Below are 23398 nucleotides of genomic sequence, written 5' to 3'. Positions count from 1 at the left end.
GAGCCGTGAGCCTATTGGCTGTTAGCACCGTGGGCGTGGCCAATAGTACGACCACAGAGCCCCGCCTACATTAATTTGCATAACGGCCCCGGCGCGTGCAAGGCAGAAGCGGGTTTGTTTTTGAATCTGCGGAGGTGGCGGCGGCGGCAGCGGCGGCGCGGCGACTGAAGCGCGCGATACTGAAGCGGCCGCGTTGAGGACGGTTGCGCGGAACGGCTCTGTAGGAAGGAACTTGGTTCCCCCTCCCTCATCTCCCGCCCCGAAAGGTATATGTGACTCCTAGGGGCTGTTATAACCACATTTTCTTAAATTACTATTGTATTTATGAAGAGTCAAGACCGCATTATGGCGGCTGCGGGAGTTGTGTGTGCGCCTGCGCGGTTGCGGAGCTGCGGGCGGGCGCTGCATGGGAGCACGTGATCTTGCGGGGTCGGGCTCTAGCTGCAGTTGTGCAGCTGGCGGGGCGGTGGCTGCGCAAGCGCAATATTCATTTTCAAGATCTAATGTTCTTGTTGGACGCCATTTGGGTTCTAGATTTAATTTTCCTCATTCTTGAGGAGTTTCATTTTCTTGTCCTCAAACTGCCACATTTTTCAAGGAAAACGTTTCTTTTGTGTTGCATTCCTATACCGACCCTCTAAACTCTTTTATATTTCTCCGATTTTCTGAGAAGCTGTGAACTTAATTTTCTGTAAAAATGATTGTCACTTGTGGTTCTTGATTATAATTTCACTTTTAGGGTATTGCTGGGTTCAAGTTTATATTTGGGGAGATAAAGATCAGCACCTAGTGGTGGTCTCAGGGGCAGTACATTTAATTGAACTGAATATTTGCAAATACATTTTAACCCTATTTTTACCAGTTTTGTTAAGAGGGAATGTGTACAAACGAGAATTTGAGTTTTGGAGATATGGGGGGAAGGGGCATTGGAAGAATCTATATACTATTGTTTAAAAAGATATCTCAATCTCCTTGGTTATTTATTTTTTTAATATTTGATTCTAAGTTAATGAAGTTTTAATTTTACCAGTTTGTGTGCTTCTGATCATACTTGCATTTGGGTTTTAGATTTTTAAAGTCTGTGATCACTTGTCCATCACTGCTTCAGTTTGATCATTTTTGTGACTCTGACTTTTAAAATTAGGTCATTTGTTTAGCCTTTGGTTTGTTATGATATGTGAAATAAAACTTGCTTGGTAAATTTTTCTCATAAAGAATTCTGCAAAGAACTCCTCACTAAACTGAGGCCTTTATGAGGAAATAAAGTCAACCATTAATGAAAAAATTAGTTGATTCTTTAAAGAAACTGCCCTGTATATGTGTATGAAATACAGTTGTGTTTGATTTCTTAAAATTGCGTGTTCCTAATTTTCATTTCTTAAAGAAGGTAGTTAGAGGTGTGCTACTGGTTATTTTAGTTTGCAATGGTTGTGTCACTATATTTAAATCTTATATAACACCACTGGGAGAAGTGTTATACAATCTGATATAATTCTACCATTGTGCAAATTTTTTCTTACTAGACTAAAAATTTGTAACTGTTTTTCATAGATTGCACCTGTGGTTTGTGTGTACAATAATTGGTTTCTTGGTTGGTTATATAAGACTAAGTTTAAATCAGTCATCTGTCAAATGAAGAAGTGCCTATTGCTTTATAATGGTTGGTTAGGGACGGTTTTATTGCCCAAAGCAAACACCGTTAGCATTAAGTAGATGTAATTGAAAGGAATAGTTTTGGTTGGTGGATTTTTTAAAAATGACGTCACGTATGAGATAGAATGAAGTGATAGGGAAGGTAACTCTCTTTTCTCAACAGAAAATTAGCTGTTCATATAAACCTGGCCCTCTGGTCTCTTCTACACAGAAATATATTTAGAGGGCAGTTGTGTAATATCCTGCCTTTTTATACTTCTGGGTGATTGCCCCAGCACACCCCTCCTCCACTTCCTAATACATAATTTCAGGTGTTTAGAGTGGAAAGTATCTTGTATTTTCTGTATCTGTGTGTATGTAGGTGTTTTAGGTTAAGAAAGGAACTTTGATTTTAGGGCAGTGGTACATTTTGCACTTCCAGAAAAGTAAAATATTTTGGTTTGTGTATTAAAGTTTGTTTTCATTTGAATACAAAAGATTGCCTCTTAGGTTAATGCTGAAGATTGTAAGAGGTCTTGAAAATACTGAGGAACATAGTGTACAATGTAAATGTTTATTAGTAGGACAATTTTGCTATTTGTTAGAAAGAGAAGTATACTTCTATAAACTTAAAACAAAGACCAGTGAATTGTCTGAATGTCTGTTATTTTGTTTGTTATTCTTTGAATAAAAAGCATGTTTTGAAATTTTAGTTTGATTTAGAAATTTTAGTTATGTTGCCACAAAATTTTGACATAAGCAGAATATATAATATTGAGACTAATGAATATTAAATTATTGGGGTCATTTTTAGTTTTGTAGATTTTAAACATCACAAAATTTAGTTTAGAGAAAAAGACTTAGTGATTAGGTAATAAACCATTAAAATTGTCTTTTTTTTAAATTATGATTTGAATATTTGATACATATATTTAAATACTTTTTTACTTATTCATTGCAGCACCTTTGGAAAGTGTTGAAAATTAGCAACATTTAGAAATAAACAGCATAAATGTTCTGGTGATTTTGTTATTTTTTCATGGTTTATCAATTGGTCAATAAATATTGTTCAATAAATATTGATCAGTTTTTCATTTGGACCATAATTTCATTCTTGTTCTTTTAATTTTGTATTATGTTGTAGATATTTATCTCATTTCATTATTCTTTTAAAATACTTAATGTTATTTCAATGTATAACATTCTTTTAAAAATTTCTTTTAATGGGTATATAATATTTTATTGAGAAAATACCCCAAATCATGAAATATTCTTCAAATGTCTTTAAGCGGCTACAATATTGTTATATCTAATAAGAATGTACTGTGACTTACTAAGCATTTCTTTTATTGACCATTTGTTTGTTGCCCATTTCTCTGTTATAAATAATGCTACACTGAACATCCTTACACATGAGTTATGAACTGCATCTCTTTGAAATGATTTCTTTGAAATTATTGCTTCAAATATTGTTTCAAAGGGCTTTTAAGGTAATTACAAAATTAATAAAAATTTATTTTTTTGAAAAGCATTTCCCATACCACCATCAGTTTGGTGGCTGAAAAACAGTACCATAGAGATATAGATATAGATATAGAAATCGATATCGATATAGATATAGATGTATAGCTATAGATATCTGGTGAAGTTGAATTTTTTAATGTTTATGTATACAATGTTCTCATTTTTGTGAATTAGCTGTTTGAGGTTTTTTAATCTTTTCTATGGTGGATGTTAATGTTTTTCCTATTGATAACAGCTATTTATAGATATAAGCCTTTTGCTTTTCATACTTTTGGCAGGCTTTTTTTTTAGTTTATTACTTTTAAAATTGCTTATTTTATATATTCAGAAGTTTTCCTTTTTTTTTTTTTTTTTGGTAGTCTAATGCACTGCTTTTTCTCATTTGTGATTTCTTCCAGGACTTCTTTGCCTAGAAATAACCTGTTGTGAAATGAACTTAAATGTTCACTTATTTTATTTATTTTTTTTATGTATTTTAATGATTAAAAAAATAAGTGTTTTAATCTGTATGGAGTTTATTAGTTTCCAGTTTTTCCAAATACCTAGTTTTCTTAGATTCTTACGTTGGTGATCTTTTTTCTTACTGCTTTGAGTTGCTAATTTTGATCTTAAGTTACCAGGTTTGAGCTATAGTTCTGCTTCATTTACTGGGGATATTTAACTTGGTCCATTGGCCTCAGGAGTTTCTACAGATAGTAAGAAGATTCCTTGGTAGATCCTTTGATGGATTCCTTGATGTACACAACATTATGTGATTATGCCTATGTACATTTTTCTGGGGAAAGAGTTATAGTTTTCATCAGCTTTTCACAGGAATATATAATACAAAATCTAAAGCTAGGTTAACAACCACTGTACCTGGGTCTTATCCATGTAGCAGTAGTGCACTGTTTTATTTGTTGTAGTGATAGTTTAGTTTAGCATCGCATTAAACTTAAATTGGGGTGAGTTTACATCTTTATACTGTGTTTGTTTTTTTTTCTCATAAATGGGATATATTTCCCGCAGATTCCACAAAATGTACTTTTTAAGAGAAACATTGGGAAAATTTGTGATACCTGTTATTTTTCATTAAGGTGTTATTAAACTTGTTCCCTAATGCTGATATGATGTTAATAGGGATAAGTTGTTAGAGGATATAGGACTACGTTTCTATTTTTAATCTGTCTTAGGACATGGTGATATGAAAATAGTGCAAGTATGAAGTTAGAAGTGAGAAAATAGGTTGTCCAGTTAAAGTATTCTTCAATATTTGAAACCAAAATTTTTCATTTACATAGACTTTTTTAATGGAAGAATGTTGGAAAGTTATCTAGTTTTTCTGGCCAGGATGGTGCCTAATGCTATAATAAAGTTAAAAACTTTTATTTTTAGTCCCTTGATAATAGTAAATTATTCTCTAATAAGGATGTTTCTCTAATTATTGGTATAAGTTCATTGTACATTAAATCTATTATTTGTGTTCATTGGCTTCATGAAAATAAATCTAGGAAGTAGGTAGAAATCATGTGTTATTGGCTTTTATTAAACTTTTTAAATGAACAATTCTCATCTTTGGGTCTTTTTCAAGCAAAACCACTTACAGAGATTTGCATATTTTACTTTTTTTATGTGACTTTTGCTCTTACTTGAAAACTTTTTCTAGTTCTGACAAATTATGATACTTAAGTTTTCAGACTATGATAGGTGAGAAATAGCAAAGTAGGGACAGGAGAAGTGGCTACCAGAGAAATGTATATGGATAAGAGGAAGGAGTGATGGCTAGCACCTTGACAGTGAAGATATGTTTCAAGTGTTAGAAGCAAGAATTTAAAGACTTAGTTTTGAGGTTATTTAATTTGGGAATTAGTGTTTTTAGAGCTGAATCCGTATTTATATTATGTTAATTATAATTGATGATCTTAAATGATTCTGAATCAGAATATTTAGTTCTGTTTAACTTGCTCAAGATTTAGTTTAGAAAACCTTCTATTATGATTTTTAAGTTTTGAGGTATATGGAATATTTGTGCACGGGCAAATCTACTTTTTCAAAGAAGTCACATGTGGGGCATATTACAGATAAAATTTAGGTGATGTTTTAACAAAATTTAAATGGTAGAATACAAAAAATCATTAAGTAGCTCTGGGAAGCCATAGTCCCTATAAGTTCCCCAGAGTATCTAGAAATTATGCATCCATTAGTGAAGCCTCTCTTTAGAAATTCTTATCCATTTGACCTTGTTATGTTCTTTATGTAACTCAAGACTTTAAAAATGATTTTGCAGTGTTCTTTCTGAGATTGTCGTGAAATCTACAGAGTAAATCAGCGGTTTATCCTGTCATTTTAGTTTGTTTAAGACAGAAAAGTGAATTCCAAAAAATCAAACTTTGTGCTTCAAGTTACATGGTGGAAACCCATTTTGTATTGGAGGAAGAGAATATGAGTGCTGGCCAGCATTTTCATTTTTTAAATGCCTGCAAAATGAGAAGACCAGGGCACTAGTGCTTATTTGTACAATGTGAATGTCTTCAGTTGTGAATTTTGATCATTTGCATTTTTGAGTCTTTAAGAGAATGATTCTAGCATCTGCTTGGCCACTTTCCAAAAAATGTGATAGGCCTAAGGGTACAGTTGATAGCACCTTCCTGAGAGACTTTATAATTGGATCTACATAAACATAAAAAGTCTGGGAAATGTAGATGACCTGTTAACTTGACTGTGAGAAATATTCTTTTATTCATATCTGCAGTTTTTCTTTGCTCAGAATATTATAACAATATTTTGAGTTGTTTTGTATCTAATAACTATGAATAACTAGCATATACCCTTTAATTTGGGAGAGAAGGCCCCTTTGATGTGAGATAGTAATGTCATAATGTTTTACTGTACAGTTCTTTTCCACTTTCTTTGTTGTTTGTACATACTACTTTGGGGAATTATTGTCTTGGTGGGTATCTGGGAATTATGTTCCGGCACTCTGTGGCACTTTTACATTCTAATGAGAAATTTGACTGTGATTCTCAGAACTGCCATAGCTATTAAAAGATTTCTCCTTGAGTCAGTAGTTCTCAAAGATAATGCCTTCCAGTTGGTAGAAAGGTAAACCTAGAAGGTGAGAATAGAATCTGCCATTTTAAGAACCAGGAGGACAAGAGTTTGGTGAAACAATGAATGACATGACTGCTTCAGCATATTCTCAACTAAGGATTTGGAGTTGAGGAATGTTTCTGACTTCTTACCCTTATTAGATAAATGTCTTAAAAGGAAGAAGTGGTGAAAAATATGAAAGAGAAAAGAGACTATCTTTGAAAATTTCTTTTATTTCTTTTTAGATGGTGTCAGGAGTAATTGGATTACAGTAAAGGCTAATCTGCTCTGTGAGACTATTATGATGGTTTAAGGATGATAAGTGTTTTTCTCCTCTAACAAAGAAGACTGTTTAGAGTTTGTAGGTGGCTTTGACTTAACATATGGTTTCCAGGTTGAACATGACTATTCTACAGTTTCACCAACCAGGGGCAAGGGAGAAAGGGCAGTGGGAGTATACACCTCATTCTTTTGAGAGCATGATCTGGAAGTGGTACATACCACTTTGACTCAAGTTTTATGGGTGTGGATTTAGTCATTGGAACATACTTAGCTGGGAAAGGAAGGCTAGGAAATGTAGTATCTAGCTGGACAATCATGTGCTAGCTAAAATTAAGGAATTTTATAAAAGGGGATAAATGAGTGTAATAGAACAACCAGACCTTTCTGCTACAAAAAGAAGCTGGAGAAGTAGTATCAAAGTAATTCATAATTTGATATTAAAAACTGTTTTTCTGGGGGCACCTGGGTGGCGCAGTTGGTTGAGCGTCCGACTTCAGCCAGGTCACGATCTCGCGGTCCGTGAGTTCGAGCCCCGCGTCGGGCTCTGGGCTGATGGCTCAGAGCCTGGAGCCTGTTTCTGATTCTGTGTCTCCCTCTCTGTGCCCCTCCCCCGTTCATGCTCTCTCTCTGTCCCAAAAAATAAATAAATGTTGAAAAAAAAAATTAAAACAAACAAACAAACAAAAAAAAAACAAAACTGTTTTTCTGTCTCAAGAGTTATAGTTATAACTCTATATCTTCTTTTCAAGTGGAATTTTGAGAACATTTGTTTGTGATTTGTGTCTGAGATTCTAGTTATGTGTGTGTGTGTGTGTTTGTGTGTGTATACCACCAAATAATGGTGCAATTCTTTCCCTTTCTGCTTGCCCTTGCAAATGTATTAAATTATATTTAGCTTTATAAGAATTGGAATTTTAATTTAATTTTAAAATCTCACTGTAATATTTTTTTAACTTTGCTAGTTGCTTATTTTGAAAGATGAAGGACTGCAGGTAAGGACTGTAATGACAGTCGTGAATCGCAGTTATTTGAACTGCTTGCTTTAGTCTAAAGTTGAATTTATGTTTTTTAATTATTTTATTTTTAAGTAATTTCTACACCCAGCAGGGGGCTCAAACTCACTACCCTAAGATCAAGAGTTGCTTGCTCCACTGACTGAGCCAGGAAGGTGCCCCGAGTTTATGTTTTTATATTCTTTTCCAGATCCTGTTGTTTTGTAACTGTATGTGTGAAATATACATTTTGAAGATGGAAAATATAATTTTTGAGGACCTTGTAATGCATACAAGTAAAAAGATTGTGGTTGTAAATTCTTTGCATATAGGTAAAGCTTACTTGTATAATAAGTAGATAATTAAAAGCAGCTTTCTATAGATTATAAGTAAGACACAGTAGATATTTGTTTATGGCACAGACAGTGAAACTGTTGTGGGGGGAGATCAAGGAAATCTTAGAGGGTTGTATTTTAAGGGGTGAATTAGAAGGATATTCTTAGTAAAGGGAATAAATAAGGTGTTCAGAGTATCTATCAGAAACGAGAGGGGCACCTGGGTGGCTCAGTCGGTTAAGCGTCCGACTTCGGCCCAGGTCATGATCTCACAGTTCATGGGTTCAAGCCCCACATCAGGCTCTGTGCTGATGGCTCAGAGCCTGGAGCCTGCTTCAGATTCTGTGTCTCCCTCTCTCTCTGCCCCTTCCCCGCTCACACTCTGTCTCTCTCTCTTTCAAAAATAAACGTTAAAAAAAAAAAAAAAAAAAAGGAATGAGAAAGAAGGTAGTGTGTGAGGAGAACTCTAAATACCACCTTCATATATAGATCCTTGAGTTTTGTAAGTAAGAGTCATTGCTGCCATAGTGCCTACATAATGTAACTAATAAAGGATATTGTTATTCTCAGAAGTTCTCTCATTTCTTTTTTTACTCTGTTTTACTTCCTATCTTGCTTGAAGACATTTATTCCTTTCTACTTCTTTGTTTTTAGTTGCATAATACTTCATAAGCTTCCTGCATTTAAGAATTATATCTTATTGATGTTTTTGACAAATGTCACATGTTAAGGAAAAAACCCTTGTAATTAGGAATGATAAGACCACTATTAAAAGTATAAGATTACTTTCCACATTGTCTTCCTTAAAATTCAAAAATATTTGTTTATTGAAAGGCAAGAATCCTTTTGTTTTAGGCGAAGTGCCAAAAAGCGAAGTAAGATATGCTGTAGTTCTTTTTTTTTATTTAACTTACTATTATCTACAGATGTTAGATTTTTTTTTTAAATAATTGAACATGTAATTTACCTAAGCACCAACTACATAAATGGACAAAAGGTTGGACAGGCAGTTTGCATATGAAAAATTATAAATTGTGAGACAACTTTTAGAAAGAAAGTTTTCCATCTCATTCATTAAGAAATAGAAGAAAGCAAAGAAACACCATTGCTCACCTATTAATAAGTTTCTAAGATTTAACTCTGAAGGACATAATGTGTGTAAATTAATAAGGGTTTGATAAAAAGATGGAATTAAATAATTATTTTGTGTTTTAAGTTTGTGTAATTCTTTCCTTTTCCATCAAACTTAAGTGATATAAAAGTTGGAAGATAGCAAATAAATGAAGAAACAAAAAGGTGAAGGATTTTCCTAAAATCAGTAATATAATGAAATGGAGAGAGCAATAATTTTATATTGGGATCTGGGAATTTAGAGTCTGCCAACACTATTACTTAATATAAAATGGTGGTACTACCTATCTGATAGGGTGGTTGTGAGGGTTAAATGAGATTAGATATAAAAAATACTTAGCAGTTTTTCCTGGCACACTTTTCTGTCTTCAATCAATTGAATCAATTAGGCATGAATATTTAAGAGGCAGCTAGTTGCAGCTATATGGAACCCTCAATGGAGGAGATATATAGAAAATGGCAATATTCTTGATTATTGGAGCTGGAATTTAAATGCATTTAAAAAGTAATTTCAGGGGCGCCTGGGTGGCGCAGTCGGTTAAGCGTCCGACTTCAGCCAGGTCACGATCTCGCGGTCCGTGAGTTCGAGCCCCGCGTCGGGCTCTGGGCTGATGGCTCAGAGCCTGGAGCCTGTTTCCGATTCTGTGTCTCCCTCTCTCTCTGCCTCTCCCTCGTTCATGCTCTGTCTCTCTCTGTCCCCAAAATAATAAATAAACGTTGAAAAAAAAATAAAATAAAAAGTAATTTCAAAAAGTAGTTTTAGAAGACCATTCACTAGTAGAGAAAAATAAGCATTTAAAGAAGTAATCTATTTGCAGGGCACCTGGATGTCTCAGTCAGTTAAGCATCTAGCTCTTGATTTGGGCTCAGATCATGATCTCACGGTCTGTGAGTTCTGCCCATGTCAGACTCCATGGTGACAGTGTGGAGCCTGCTTGGGATTCTCTCTCTCTGCCCTTTCCCTGCTTGTGTTCTGTCTCTCAAAAAAAACAAAAAAAACAAAAAAAACAAAAAAGAAAAAAAAAAACCCAAAACCCAAAACTTTAAAGAAGTCATTTATTTGTAAAGGTTTGTGAAGGAGTCTACCTTTAGAACTGTTTTATTTTAAAAGGCATTTAAAGAATAAAAGCCTTACAAGATTACTAAATTTGCTAAGTTTACAGCCATTTTCTCATTAATTTTTTATCTTCACAGTTGGTCAGGTTTTTTCAGACAATCATCATTGCCAAAGTTAGGGATGAAATAATTTATTTTGGGGAACTAGATCCACATATGCCATCGTTTTTTTGTTTTTTGTTTTTTAAATAAAGGGTGCAAAGTGCTCCCTCTCTCTTTATTAACCCTCCAGGTATGGAACTTGTTGGACATGCTCACTCAAAATTAAAGCCAGACAAATGTCTGTTTCCTTGTAGAATCGTTCATGTGGCCAAGTTCCTGCCCCTTAAGAAACAAATTTCACCACATAAGTTTGTTTTCTGATCTTCTGATTATTTTATTTTGATGTTTTATTTTATTTACACAGGTTTAATGAATAGCTGATTAATATTCAAAGAATTCCCTATTGTCTGGTTAACAAAACTACATACATTTGACATGAGGTTTAAGAGTTAGCTTCCATCTAGGGGCGCCTGGATGGCTCAGTTGGTTAAGCGTCCAACTTCAGCTCAGGTCATGGTCTCATGGTCTGTGAGTTTGAGCCCCACGTTGGGTTTTGTGCTGACAGCTCAGAGCCTGGAGCCTGCTTCACATTCTGTGTCTCTCTCTCTCTGTTCCTCCCCTGCTTGCATTCTGTCTGTCTCTCTCAGAAATAAAGATTAAAAAAAAAAAAGAGCTTCCATCTAGATGTTTTGTAAAGTGTAATAACTTATCTGCTTGGTTACAAGATCAGGAACCAAGAGCCATCTAATTTATCTCAATGAGTTTTCACCTGCAATACTTAAAACTGTAGGGTATTATGGTTCTGAGATTTATGCATTTGTCAATATTGTTCTGTCAGGAAATGATATTCTTTATTCTCATTAAACTTGGGAATCCATAAATTATAGAAGAATTACTAAATTGAATTTCCGGGAGGACTTACGAGGCATCATTTTTTGCATTTGCAGGGCAGTCATTTCTACATTTGAGGTGTAGTCTTTGTTCCCTGTCATACCTAATTATAAGCTACCTCTTTTTTTAAATGTCACATTTCTCTTGTAGTCATGGTTACCAATTTGATTTATCCAATTTTATCCTGACAGGAAGGAAAACATTCTTATTGGAACTTTGTAAACTAGTTTATAAAAAAGTAAAGAGATTCAGTTTAGATAAAGCCAATAATATTTTCAGTATTTTTCTACAGAATGGCTTTTTAATTGTTCTGGTGGCTTATTAATTATAACCAATGTTAAGATCTTTCACAGGATATTTTCCCCCTGGAATTCTGAAGATATTAGATCAAGATATTATTATTTATACAAAATGTATTAAAATTTTTTTTAATGTTTATTCATTTTTGAAAGAGAGAGACAGAGCACAAACAGGGGTGAGGTAGAGAGAGAAGGGGGACACAGAATCTGAAGCAGGCTCCAGGATCTGAGCTGTCAGCACACAGCCCGACACAGGGCTCGAATTCACAAACTGCAAAATTATGACCTGAGCCAAAGTCAGACGCTCAACTGACTGAGCCACCCAGGTGCCCCTATATGAAATATATTTTAAATTGAAGGTTAAGATAGATTAAGAAGAAAGTGTTTTCTCTTGTAACCGTTAAAAATAAAAAAAACATAGTTAAGTCAGTTCATTTACTTGTAAGTAATTCTTGTTTCACTGATCTAGGGTTAAGTAATCTATTTACACAAAGTTGTCTGCACTGGACTAACAGAATCGTAGAAATCCTTACCAATTCTCTTGATTTAGTGATTACAGATGTTGATTCATGAAGGTAAGGTCAGCTTTATCCCAGGATGCCTGTATCCAGGAGTCTCTTCTACATAACAGTAACAGTTCAGATGATTTGGTACAGTCCTTTACTAAGGATCTTTTGATGTACATCTTTCCTTCTTTCCTTGGGTACAGTGGCAGCAAGGATGTTGACTCATTTTTGTTTCTTGAGTCTCATTGCTACAGTTGGTCTAGTTGCTCTCTTCATATGGTATACACTGCTGTTATTAGAATTTTATTCACAATGTTTGGATTTCCTTTACCACTTGTCTGTGTAGCACCCTTGTTTTCCATGTGTCATGTCTTTTTGTTGGTTTATTCATTAGAGGAAGAAGACCGTATTCTCTAGTAGCTTTTTGAGAAAGAGTAAATGGGAAGTATATTTTGTGAAACTGTATGTATCTGAAAATTATCACTATGTATTAGATACTTGATTGATAGTTTGGCTAGGTATAGAAACCTGGGTTGGAAAATATTTTTCTTCAGAAGTTTAAATGCACTGTTCCATTGTCTTCTTGCTTCTGTTACTGCTGAGAAATCTGAAGCCATTCTTATTTGTGATTTTCCCTTCACTGGCCGCTTGTAGAATTTGTTATTAGTCTTCAGTGTCTTGAAATTTCACTGCAATTCTTTGATGTGGATATGTTTATCATTGTTTGCTGGAATTCATCAGGCCCTTTCAGTTTGGCAACCCTTGTTTTTCAGTCTTGGAATTTTTTATTAAGTGATTTCATTGGTGATAGCTGTTTTCCATTCTGTCATTCCAATGTGAATTTTTGGAGGGGTACTTGACTTTTCTTAGATTTTTTTTCCGTTGTATTTACAACTTTGTCTTTTTGTTCAGCTAGATTTCTTCAGCTTTGTCATCCAGTTCTTCTATTGAGTTTTTCATTTTTTATGTTATGTTCTTAATGTCTACTTTTTGTTTTTAGCCTGTAGTCTTTTTTTTTTTTTTAAGTAAACTCTGTGCCCAACATGGATCTTGAACTCACAACCCCAAGATCAAGAGTCTTATGCTCTACTGTATGAGCTAGCCAGGAACCCCTAGTATTCTATTATTGACACATGATTGTATTATCTTTTCTTATCTGAAGATATTATTTTTTTTGAAGTTTTTTTTCTTGCATAGTCTTTGTGAGTTTTTTTGTTTAGGTTTGTTTTTGGTTTGTCTTCCATGTAAGACTTGTCTCGGTTGTCCTTTTTTCTTGCCTGACTGTTGTGGAAAATTAAGAAGTTGATTAGAATATCTAAATTTGTCAGCTTTTAAACTTTTTAGGCTTTTCTGTGTGGGGTGGTTTTGAGAGCTCCCAAGACCTTACAGTCTTGTGTTTTGTGGTTTTTAAGTACACTCCGTTTTCATTTTCTTATGTGGAGAATAAGGGTCTGATTGGTAGCATTCTGGAAGATTAATGGAAGAAAAGGACTAGGTGTCTCTGCAGCCAGCATTTAGTCCCTCTCTTTTTGGTATGCCACTCTCATTTTTAACCGTGGATGTTGTCTTCATAGTTTTGCTAGGACTCTGGAGAGGAGGTATTCAGTGGAATGTGGTAAGGATATCGATGGTATCTTATTGATTTGCAAACAGCTTTCACTAGTATTCCCTTTTTTAGTCATACCAGCCTTACTGTTTGCTCCCTTTGTCCCAGTCGTCCTTGTTCTTTTAGTCGCTATGTCTTTTGAAGTTGCCGCCATGTAACTTAAATTGGTTCTTGTCCCCAGTGAAGCATGTACTATGATGTTTTGGGAACTGCTAAGTTAGTTACCTGTGGTTTTGCTTATTTTCATCTTCCCAAATCTTTTTAGCTATTTTCTTTTTTACTTTTCTCCTTGTTCCTAAGGATTTATGCTTTCAAAAACTACCTTCATTGTAGTTTTAGTGGGCTTTGAGAGAGGGAAATTATGGTGTTTTCATTTCATTGTCTTAATACCATTCTCATGTTTATTTTCTCTTTTAGCATATGTAAGATTGGTAATAACATGTAACTGAAGTATATTAGTTAAATAAAAGTGTATTTAGTTTTTACTTGATATAGTGAAACCTGTTATTTAGGTTCTATGGAATCTTCAATATTTTGCATATGTAAAATCTTGTAATAGTATGGTATATGTTATATAAAAGGTTATAGTAGTTAATTACAGTTATTTTCTTCCAGTTCTCTTTGTTGCTTGGGCAACCCATAGCAAATGGTCACATTCTCTGCTCATAAAAATTTGAAATTATGGTACTCTTGTTTTACATGATTGTTAAGACTGAAATGAAAACATTATGTGAAAAGTGCTAGTTTTTATTTAGAAAGAGATAAAACATTGAGTAATCATGGAAATGTTTACCTAATATTTGAAGTAGCTTTGAAATGTGTTTGCTTTTACAAATAAACAATAATTGGGTTCATTAGGACTTATCCTATTTAAAGCAAATTTCTTATATGACATAAAAGTCAAGCTGTATTCTTAGTAAAATGTGAAAACATAAAAGTAAATAATATACCTATGTTCCATAATTTTCTATAGGCTTTTTTCATAGTTCAACTATTCTGAGCACATAGTAGATCCTATAAAAACACTAAAAACTGGACAATGCTCTACAAAAGGTATTTTTTCTATGTTGGTTTTTAAGTACAGAGGTGTTTTAGGACAAGGCTAAAAACTTGTTGACTCATTAGTTGACTTCTTTTTCCTAGAAAGTAAGAGTTGAGCTCCTGAAAATGAAAGTTTTAAAGATGTAGAATTTTCTGAGATTTTTATAGTAGAAATGAAAACACTGGGAATTAACTTAAGCTCAATATCCGTCTATTGAACAAATACTGTGTTTCACACTGTGGAAGTGAATGGGAAATGACATAAGATGTAATTTCTGTCCTTTAGGAACTCATAATAAAGATATAAGCAATGAAATGTGATAAGTGTAATGATGGTATGCACAAAAGATCTTGAGAGAGAAATTACAGCTGGCTTGGGGGATGGGTATTGTAAGGGGAAAAGAGAGTAAGTAAAAGATTGTTACTGATGAGATAATTTAGGTTGAATCATGAGTAAGATTTATTGGGTGAACTAGGGTAGTTTCTTTAGGATAGAGTGAAACATATGGGCAGTGGCACCAGTTATCTGAATAACAGTGTAAGTATTTTTCTTTTCTGAACTATTTTCATGATGTGTAGAAACAGAACCAATGTGGGAAGAAATGGGTGATGGAAGCTCCATGGGCTCAGACTGGGTGTAGTCTAGGATGGATTTCAGCTCTTAGCACTTTTGTGAAGTTACTTAATCTTTGAGCCTGTTGTTTTCAGTCATGAGTTGGAAGTAACATAACCTCATAGGATTAGTGTGAGAATTAATTGAAATGATGCATGTAAAACTCATCTGAAGATTTGATCTATATTAATGTACTTCCCTACTCCTTTGTTTTCTAAAGTCTCATGTGTGAAGTAGATAATCAGTATATTTATTGTTTTGTTTTTTTTTTAATGTGCCTTGGGATAATAGAGAAAATCTAGTACATTGGTAGTTAAATGATTGTATTGGCTGGAGGAGGATTGGTACAATGAGGGAATGTAGATTATGTCTTTTATTTTGAAGTCTAAATTGGGTGAAAAGGAGTTGTTATAGCTAACAGTAATAGCCAGCAACTTAGCTTGCTTCAAAAAGCTTAGACTGAGAAAAAAGTAGTCAGGATTTACATTGGAAAAGTATTTGGCAAGACAGGGGAGGCTTGGGGAGGAGGGGATGGGACAGGGTACATTTGAGGGTGTGTTACATAATTTAAATTTTTGTAGAACAGACTTCCAAAAGAATCTGCTTCCTGAATATCAGAAGTTGCTCATTCAGCAGCTTTAAAAATTTTGGCTATTTGTCTTGACATTAACCTTAGTCACATTTTAGTGCCACAGTAGTGTCTATCCTGTTTGAATCTTTCACAGTTTACCAATCTCTTGATTTTAGCAACTAGATTTGAGCCATCCTCAGAGAATATTATTATTATTATTTTTTTGAAGAATTAATCTGGCTTGGTTAAATGTAACCTTTTTCCCCCAATGTACTATTTGAAGCAGTTTTTATGTACATCGTCCAATTTGACTAATGGAGAATAAGTAGGGATCTTTTAAAAAGCTGAATAGTTTTGTTTCATTTTTAAACTTTTGTTATGGGAAGATTTAAATATATACAGAAATAAAATGAAATAATCAACTCCATGTGCCCATCACTCAGCTTGAACAATCATCAACTTATGGGGCCAATCGCCTTTTGAATATATCCCTTCCACCTCCCTGCACCCTTAATGAATTTTAATAAATACCTACATCTAGTGGTGGATAGACACAAGATCACATAGGGCAACTAGATTTTAGGAAGCTTAACCAAGGAAAAGAGAAGGAAAAGGTGGATTTCCTAGATGATGTGAGCTATCTATCAAGCACACAGGTTCCTTCTGTGCTCTTGTCCTTCACTTCTCTTGATGGGTAGGTTACTGCCAAGACAGATTTGTTGGGATCTCGCTCAAATTTGTCTTGTTTATATATCCACTTTCCGACTGAATTTTACCCTTTTGTTTTCCCAATTTTCTTTTTTTCCTCCAGGGGTGTCTACATTCTTTATTTTTATTTGTTTTTCACCCATATTAAAATGTTGGGAGGTCTGTGGCAGGGCATGAAATTTAATTTGCCCTGGGACCAAACACTCACCTGGAAATGTCTTTGTGGCCATCTGGACTACAAAAGAGAAGAAATTGTTTTTATCTTTATACCTGATGACTCAAAATAAGCTTTGTTGTCATTGTAGCTCTAATGACTCTAGTCTCTTCCCAGCGATTACTTAAAATTATTGTCAAGATTCAAAAATTTGCAAGCTTTAACCATTCTGCTAGATTTGAGTACTTTGGGGCTTAGATTCTGTGGGGAAAAAGAATAATTAGCCTTCTATAAATGGAAATTGGCTATCAGGATTTAAACAACTTAATTTTCCAGAAATTTTAAAAATTGGCACTCTTTTTGTGATAAAAGTACTATAAAAGACAAAAAAAAAAAAAAAGGGCCTTGAGCAGACTTTTTTTTTCTGGACTGAAATGGAGGCTTTCTTTCAAGCGAATTCCCTGATGTTTGCTGTGTGTGATTTGGCTCTATCTCTGTAACTGCTAATATGTGGCATGGACTTCAAGCTGTCTGGGATCTGGATGTGCCCAAAGTCTGTATTGCAAGTCGGGGTGGATTCGCAGGCATTGTGTTACAAAACTGGCTTGCTGCCTTCTCTGTTTTCTGTGTCCTAAGCAGCTGCATTGTTTGTTGCAGTATATGCATTAGCTGTTGTCTGTGTTCAGTTTCCTGCAGGCTGAAAAAGTGGGAGGGGCTTTCTTTGATACATAGCTGAGTTTTCACTGTGTGAGTTCTTGAGTGCACATTGCAGCCATCTTAATTACACTTTAGTGCAACTGAGACAGTGCAGCTGTCTCAAAATGGCTGCTGACCTAGTCTTTGTAGCTGCTTAGGCAGCAACTATGCCAGTGAGGAGACTTGGCACATGCATCAGGACCAGAGGTAAGAACCAATTACTCTTTATCTTTGAACATTTTAATTAAAAAATACTTGAATTTTACTGAGTTTATATAGCAAGGTGAACTTGGAGCTTGCTAAGAAGTTGAAATGTTTGCTTTAAGCCTCTTTTATAGAAACAGTACATAGGATGGTGAGGTCAAAGGTTAAATTCCTGTAATTTCTCACCATCTTCTGTTCTGTCATTGCCAGAACATTAGATCACCACAGTAGTGCTTTTCTGGCCCTAATTAACTTAGTATTCTTTTTGTGTTAGATATTTTAGTTTGCTTGATATTTTTTTGTAAAAATTAAAAACAATATATTTTCTGAATAGATTTTTTTTTTTTTGGAAAGAAGCCATAAATAAGCCTTGTTTTACATGAAGAGTGAGATTTTTCTGTGTGTGTGTGTGTGTGTGTGTGTGTGTGTGTGTGTGTGTGTGTGTTGGAGCTTTTGTTTGGTAGCTTTCTGAGAAGAATGTTAATTCTCTGAATATAAGTCATAGTTACAGAAAGAAAAAAAAATTTAGCACTGTTAGACTTTTTTTGTATAGTGCGTTCCAATTTTTTCTCATTATGCTGCCTCCTCTGGGTCATTCAATTCTTTCATATTTTTAATGGTGATAACTTTTTATGCTAACTACTTTTTGCTTAAATTGTCATTCAGATTCAGATTTTGAGTTTAGAAACAAGTTCACATCTAGCTCTGGATACCCCCTTTTTTTCCCTAGCTAATGTGTTCTAATACAACAGAGCTGAAAGAAATACTCAGTTGTTTTAGTTAATTGATATTAATTGCTGATGTCCACATTAGCCTTAGTTTAAACCTGTGGTATTGTTAAAAATAATATAATTCCATGATTTTGTAAATTTAGTTTCACAGTTTGCAAAAAGCTTTCTTAACATTCTTCTGAAGTAGAAATGTTTATTGAGATATGATAAGTTCATAGAGATCCAGAGAGTATGAAGTTTTTATTCATATATTTCAGACAGCAGAACTGTTACACTTTAAGTTCTAATGTTTAAATTGTGGTAGTTACTAAAATTTTTTTATAGATGGTATAATACATTTCTCTAATTTTGTTTAGAGTATTATGAATATATCCCTGACTAATATGACATAGAACAGTAAGTTTTGAACTTTCTAGATAGAGCAACTTTTCAAAAACAGCAACTTTTTGCACATTAAATTCTCATGAAAGACCCCTGTATTTAAAAGGGATACATATGGTGTTTTATTGTTTTGTATTTATTTTATAATTCAAATTTATAGCATTTATTTATTGTAAGTTTATTTAATAAAATGAGAGCAATTAGGCTGTTATGATGAAAACAAAAGTTTGAAACCAGATGATATATGACAATTATAATCTATTAATGTTAGGATCTAGGTTGCTTCTTTATAGAACTCCAGGTGCTAGGGACTGTAGGATTCAGTATACTAGAACATATGTTCTTTATGTTTTTTTCTTTTTCTTAATTTCATAAAGGTAGAGTATAAGATCTATATTTGCACAGTTTAACAGTTTGGAATTGCTGCCTTGCCACAAAATTATGTTTATATTTGTTCTACTGTTGTTTTTTTTTTTTAAAGAAAATAATTGTTTTTCCTAACTTAATCATTGCCCATTTATACAGTGGCTTAAAGTATATTTGGGATCACTCCGTTTCATTAACAGCTTTAACATATTTGTTTCACTTCCATTAGCTTATTATTTTGTGAAGTTGTTAGGACTCTTTTATGTGATGTGGTGGATTCTTATAATTGGAACATTACTTTATGTAAGTACAGTCATATGAGCTTGCCCCCCAAAGAGAGGAAGAACAAATTCAGTGTGTGAGAGAGATTTTATCCATCATGCTTTTCAGTAAGGTTTTGCCCTAGAGTGAGTATGACACAGGAAGTGAATGTGTGATGCCCTTAATCATTGTTATTATTTTTATGCCTCTCATAGAATGAACAGCTCACTGTATATCAAATATTTCATACAGTCCAAGCCAGTTACTCAGTTTGTTCTTGTTTATTGCTAGAGAAAAACTTGTGAGGCTGAAATTATTGACCGACTGATGTTGATCTTCAGAGTGGGACCTTGGAGGAAATTTCACTTGTCCACTCTTTTTGCCTTCTATTGTGGATTATACAATTTACTCTCTGCAAGATGACTCCATTGATTATTACTTGTACATGGAGAAACAGGAACACTGTGGTTACTTGGGATATTCCTAATTCTTTCCCTGCCATGTTGCATTTTTGCAACGATAAGCATAAACTAGACCTCAATGGGATTATTACTTTTGGGATTGGTGACAGTTTTCAAATTGTCTATGCTGAATTACAGGTTAGCTATTAGGTGAATAACTGAAGGCATAATAAATCTGGGAGCTGGGTAATTAAGGTTTTGTGTTATTATTTTGTCACTTCTTAGCTCCCTATTTGTTTATCCTTTTTCCTAAGCCATTTCATTAGTATAAGCCTTTAAGGAAAATGTTGATGTAGTGGAAAGAACATGGATGAAGAGTTCAAACCTAAATTTGAGTTGTTTTTACTACTTTCTTCTTATATTGGTCAAGTCACTCCATTTTTTTAAGTTTTTTTTTTTTTTTAAATGTTTGTTTATTTCTGAGACAGAGAGAGACAGAACATGAGTGGGGGGGAGGGGAAGAGAGAGAGGAGACACAGAATCAGAAGCAGGCTCCAGGCTCTGAGCTGTCAGCACAGAGCCCGATGCGGGACTCGAACTCACAAACCGTGAGATCATGACCTGAGCTGAAGTCTGTTGCTCAAACGACTGAGCCACGCAGGCGCCCCAACTCATTCCATTTTCTGACTGTTGTTTCCTCATCTGTAAAATGGGAAAAAATTCTTATCTATTTGGCAAGGATAGGCTAAGAATTAGTTTATATAATGTTTCTGAAGAGTACCATAAAATACTTTACAAGTATCCAGCATGCTAATTTTCCAGTAATATTTGAATGCTTTCTACTTTATTTGCTTCTCAGATGTCCTGTACTTTATTAAATGTGATTGGATCAAGGAATGTGGCATGTTTAAACCATATGGGAAATTTGTCATATAGCTCATACTCAGAAGCAAGAAGTGCTGACTAATATTAGTACATCCAAGGTCTCCTGGGTGGCTCAGTTGGTAGGGCATCCAACTTCGGCTCAGGTCATGATCTCATGGTTCATGGGTTTGAGCCCCACGTTGGATCTGTGCTGACAGCTCAGAGCCTGGAGCCTGCTTCGGATTCTGTGTCTCCCCCTCTCTCTGCCCCTCCCCTGCTCATGCTTTGTCTCTCTCTGTCTCTCAAAATTAATAAATGTAAAAAAAAAAGTTTTTAATATTAGTACATCCACATCCACTTGGTAATATGTTGTATTCATGTTTCTACTACTGGTCCTATTCTGTTACATAAATTAGCCACCTTTTGCTGTATGTGGATAGTGCCAGGTATGTTTATTAAGTAAAGCCAATGTAGAATGTTGACATTACAGAATTAGGGGAGTAAGTGGGAGAAATGTTTCAATTCTAGTCTGGCTGAATCCAAATATACCCTGAGAAAATAATTTCTCTGAAGAGATGATTTGAATTCAGGGCCTAGAATTTTCTGTGTTTCAGTATACGTGAGGATCTTAACAGTAGAGTTTTCTTTCAGTAGCCACAAATTGGCAGCTGACAGACTTTATTCTTTAGCCGCTGTCCTACTTGTCCAGTCGTTAAAACTGTCAGATTTTACGCAAAAATCTGGATGTCTCCTCTCTGAAAAATGGGCACTGCTAACAATGTATTTCTGCTTTAGAAAAATAATCTACAGTGGAGTAGCCACTGTCCCTTCAGATAGGGACTATATAGTTCACATTTGGTCCTATTCACTAATTACATTACCTGCTGGGCCCCTGTAAACTCCTTTTAAATCCCTATCCTAGTTATTTGACAGGTTGTTGACAGCCTTTTATATTTAGTATATATCTTTTAACCTAGAAGAAATTAAACATAAGTAAAATCTAGCCCGCATTACTTGGTAGGAGAGACCACATATGTGAAGACAGTTTACTCGTTAGAAGGTGTGGCACGTTTGCTAATTGCCTTGTCCTGATTTCTGTATTAGAGTACGGTGGTGCTGATTGAAGAGATCCAGGGACATTAGCAAAAAGTGACAATAGAAAGAAAGTGAAGAGATTAAAGAAATACTGATTAGAAACAGGAGTACCTTGAGATCTTTTAGTGTGATAATAAGTCCTCTTTTCTTTAAATTTATCATTTTGATGTTTTTAATGATATTAAAAAAGAAAAAGTTAAGATATATATTCAAGATATACAGTTTACTGACCAGGTAAATAAAATACATTTTATAAAAGATTTTTGTTTAAATTGTTGAGTTGAAAAATCTTAGCACTTAAAATGAGAAAGTTGCTAGTAGAAAGCTTTCTTAACTGCACTAGACTAATTTTAGGGCCATCGTAGACTTATTTTTGTTAAAAGTTTGCTTCTGTTTATATAACATTCACTGTCTCAACTATTTTGAGACTATATTAATGATCCAGAAAACATGGTTGTTTATGATCATGATTTGATGTGTTTTTGAATTTCACATTTTCCAGAATGAAAGCCAACTTATTAACATTCATGTAATATCATGACATTGCTAACTCTAGGGAAATGTTACTCTTTTCTGGAAAATGGCTTTAAGTTAGAGAGGAAACTTTAGTGGAAATTACAAAAGCATTTAACTTGCACAGGAAACATTTATTCTCCTGCTTTCCTAAGTCTTCACACTTCAAAAAGAGATAGTGATTTGGGAGAAAGCTTAAAGTCTGTTCAAATAAGGGATTTTTTTTTTTTTAATCTCTCAGGTTAGAACTTCCACAGAGTTCTCTAGTAGTAATTTGTAACCGTCTGTTCTTAGTCATTAATGTGTGCATATGGAAATGATGAAAACATGTTACTGATTCAGTGAATCCTTTGAGTTTAATGAAAGGAGGGACTTTAATACCATGTTTGAGGAGTGGCTTTTGCATATGCCAAAGGACTTCTACCCTCCTTGTAGTAAACCAGGTGCTACTTACTCAGGAGTCATGTGACCTGTTGTTTTCCTTTGCTGACAAAAAGTATCCTGGCATGCATAGTGGAAGCTATTAGTATGGAAGTCAAGAAATGATTATTTTTGTCTGGTACTGCCATTAATTGTATAGTTTTGGATAAATTACTTATGCTCTTATACCATTCTGCAACCATGAAATGAGAGAGGTAGTTGGATTTGGATTAGATAAGGAGTCAGGGAAGAACACAGACTTTGTGATCAGAGTGAAAGTGAACTCATTTTCTTTCACTGACTAGTTAGAAGTTTATATGAGAAATATATATATAATGCTCAAAGTGTAATGTCTACCATAAGTGCTCAATAAGTCTTATGCATTATTTTTTATGGGATGAAGCTAGTTGCTTATTTTCAGACTTTAGTTTTCTTATCTTTAAAATGGGAATAAAGTCTCTACCTTACAGAGTTGATACTGGGATTTAAATGAGCATAGTATATATAAAGTACATAGTGCAGTGTGGGATACAAATTATTAGTAAATATTGGTTACTTTTTCTTCACAAGGTTCCCTCTGGCACATTTGTTTTTGTTTTGTTTTTGTTTTAGTTTTTCAAACATTATGTAATTGGAGAGAAATCTGGACTACTTGGATACTTTAGAAAATGATCTTTAGGGTAAGGGGTTGTTAGGGGTCTGGCTGATTTACAGTAAAAATGCCAGAAAGTAAGGTGTTTAAATTTCAAAGAGAGGACTTTAAAGAGCTCATAGAGGACACAGTAAGAATTCTTATTTGTGCTAAGGAAGCATGATAGAGTGAAAACAAAAATGGATTGTGAATTGATCAGTTGATTCAACAAATTTCACAAGTATTTATTATGTACCTGTTATTTGCCAGGCACTGTTTTGATGTCTGGCATACAAGATCCCTGGCCTCAAGGAATTTACATT

The 23398-nt window shown here is 34.3% G+C and overlaps 1 protein-coding gene and 1 long non-coding RNA gene across 4 annotated transcripts in view; one reads left to right on the top strand and one right to left on the bottom strand.

Annotated features, from left to right (window-relative positions):
• Window positions 1-116: 116 nt before the first annotated feature.
• The window catches only part of ATF7IP (activating transcription factor 7 interacting protein), a 122897-nt gene continuing 99615 nt past the window's right edge, over window positions 117-23398 (top strand). The window contains exon 1 of one of the 3 annotated variants that reach the window (XM_040488855.1): window positions 117-266. Coding sequence is in view for 2 of the 3 variants with exons in the window: in XM_040488854.1 (XP_040344788.1) it covers window positions 17399-17415 (17 nt within the window). In the remaining variant the exon portion in view is untranslated. Of the gene's footprint in view, window positions 267-17102; window positions 17416-23398 lie in introns of those variants that run through there. The other 2 variants (XM_040488854.1, XM_040488853.1) reach the window with 2 other exon arrangements.
• Window positions 6746-7374, bottom strand: LOC121038894 (uncharacterized). Its single transcript, XR_005794557.1, has 2 exons — window positions 7206-7374; window positions 6746-6951 (listed from the first exon to the last, which is right to left on the bottom strand). It is a non-coding gene; the product is annotated as an uncharacterized LOC121038894 (long non-coding RNA).

The sequence above is a fragment of the Herpailurus yagouaroundi genome, unplaced genomic scaffold (assembly GCF_014898765.1).
Source record: "Herpailurus yagouaroundi ecotype Mexico unplaced genomic scaffold, PumYag 166, whole genome shotgun sequence".
NCBI lineage: Eukaryota > Metazoa > Chordata > Mammalia > Carnivora > Felidae > Herpailurus > Herpailurus yagouaroundi.
This window is presented reverse-complemented; position numbering and strand designations above follow the sequence as displayed.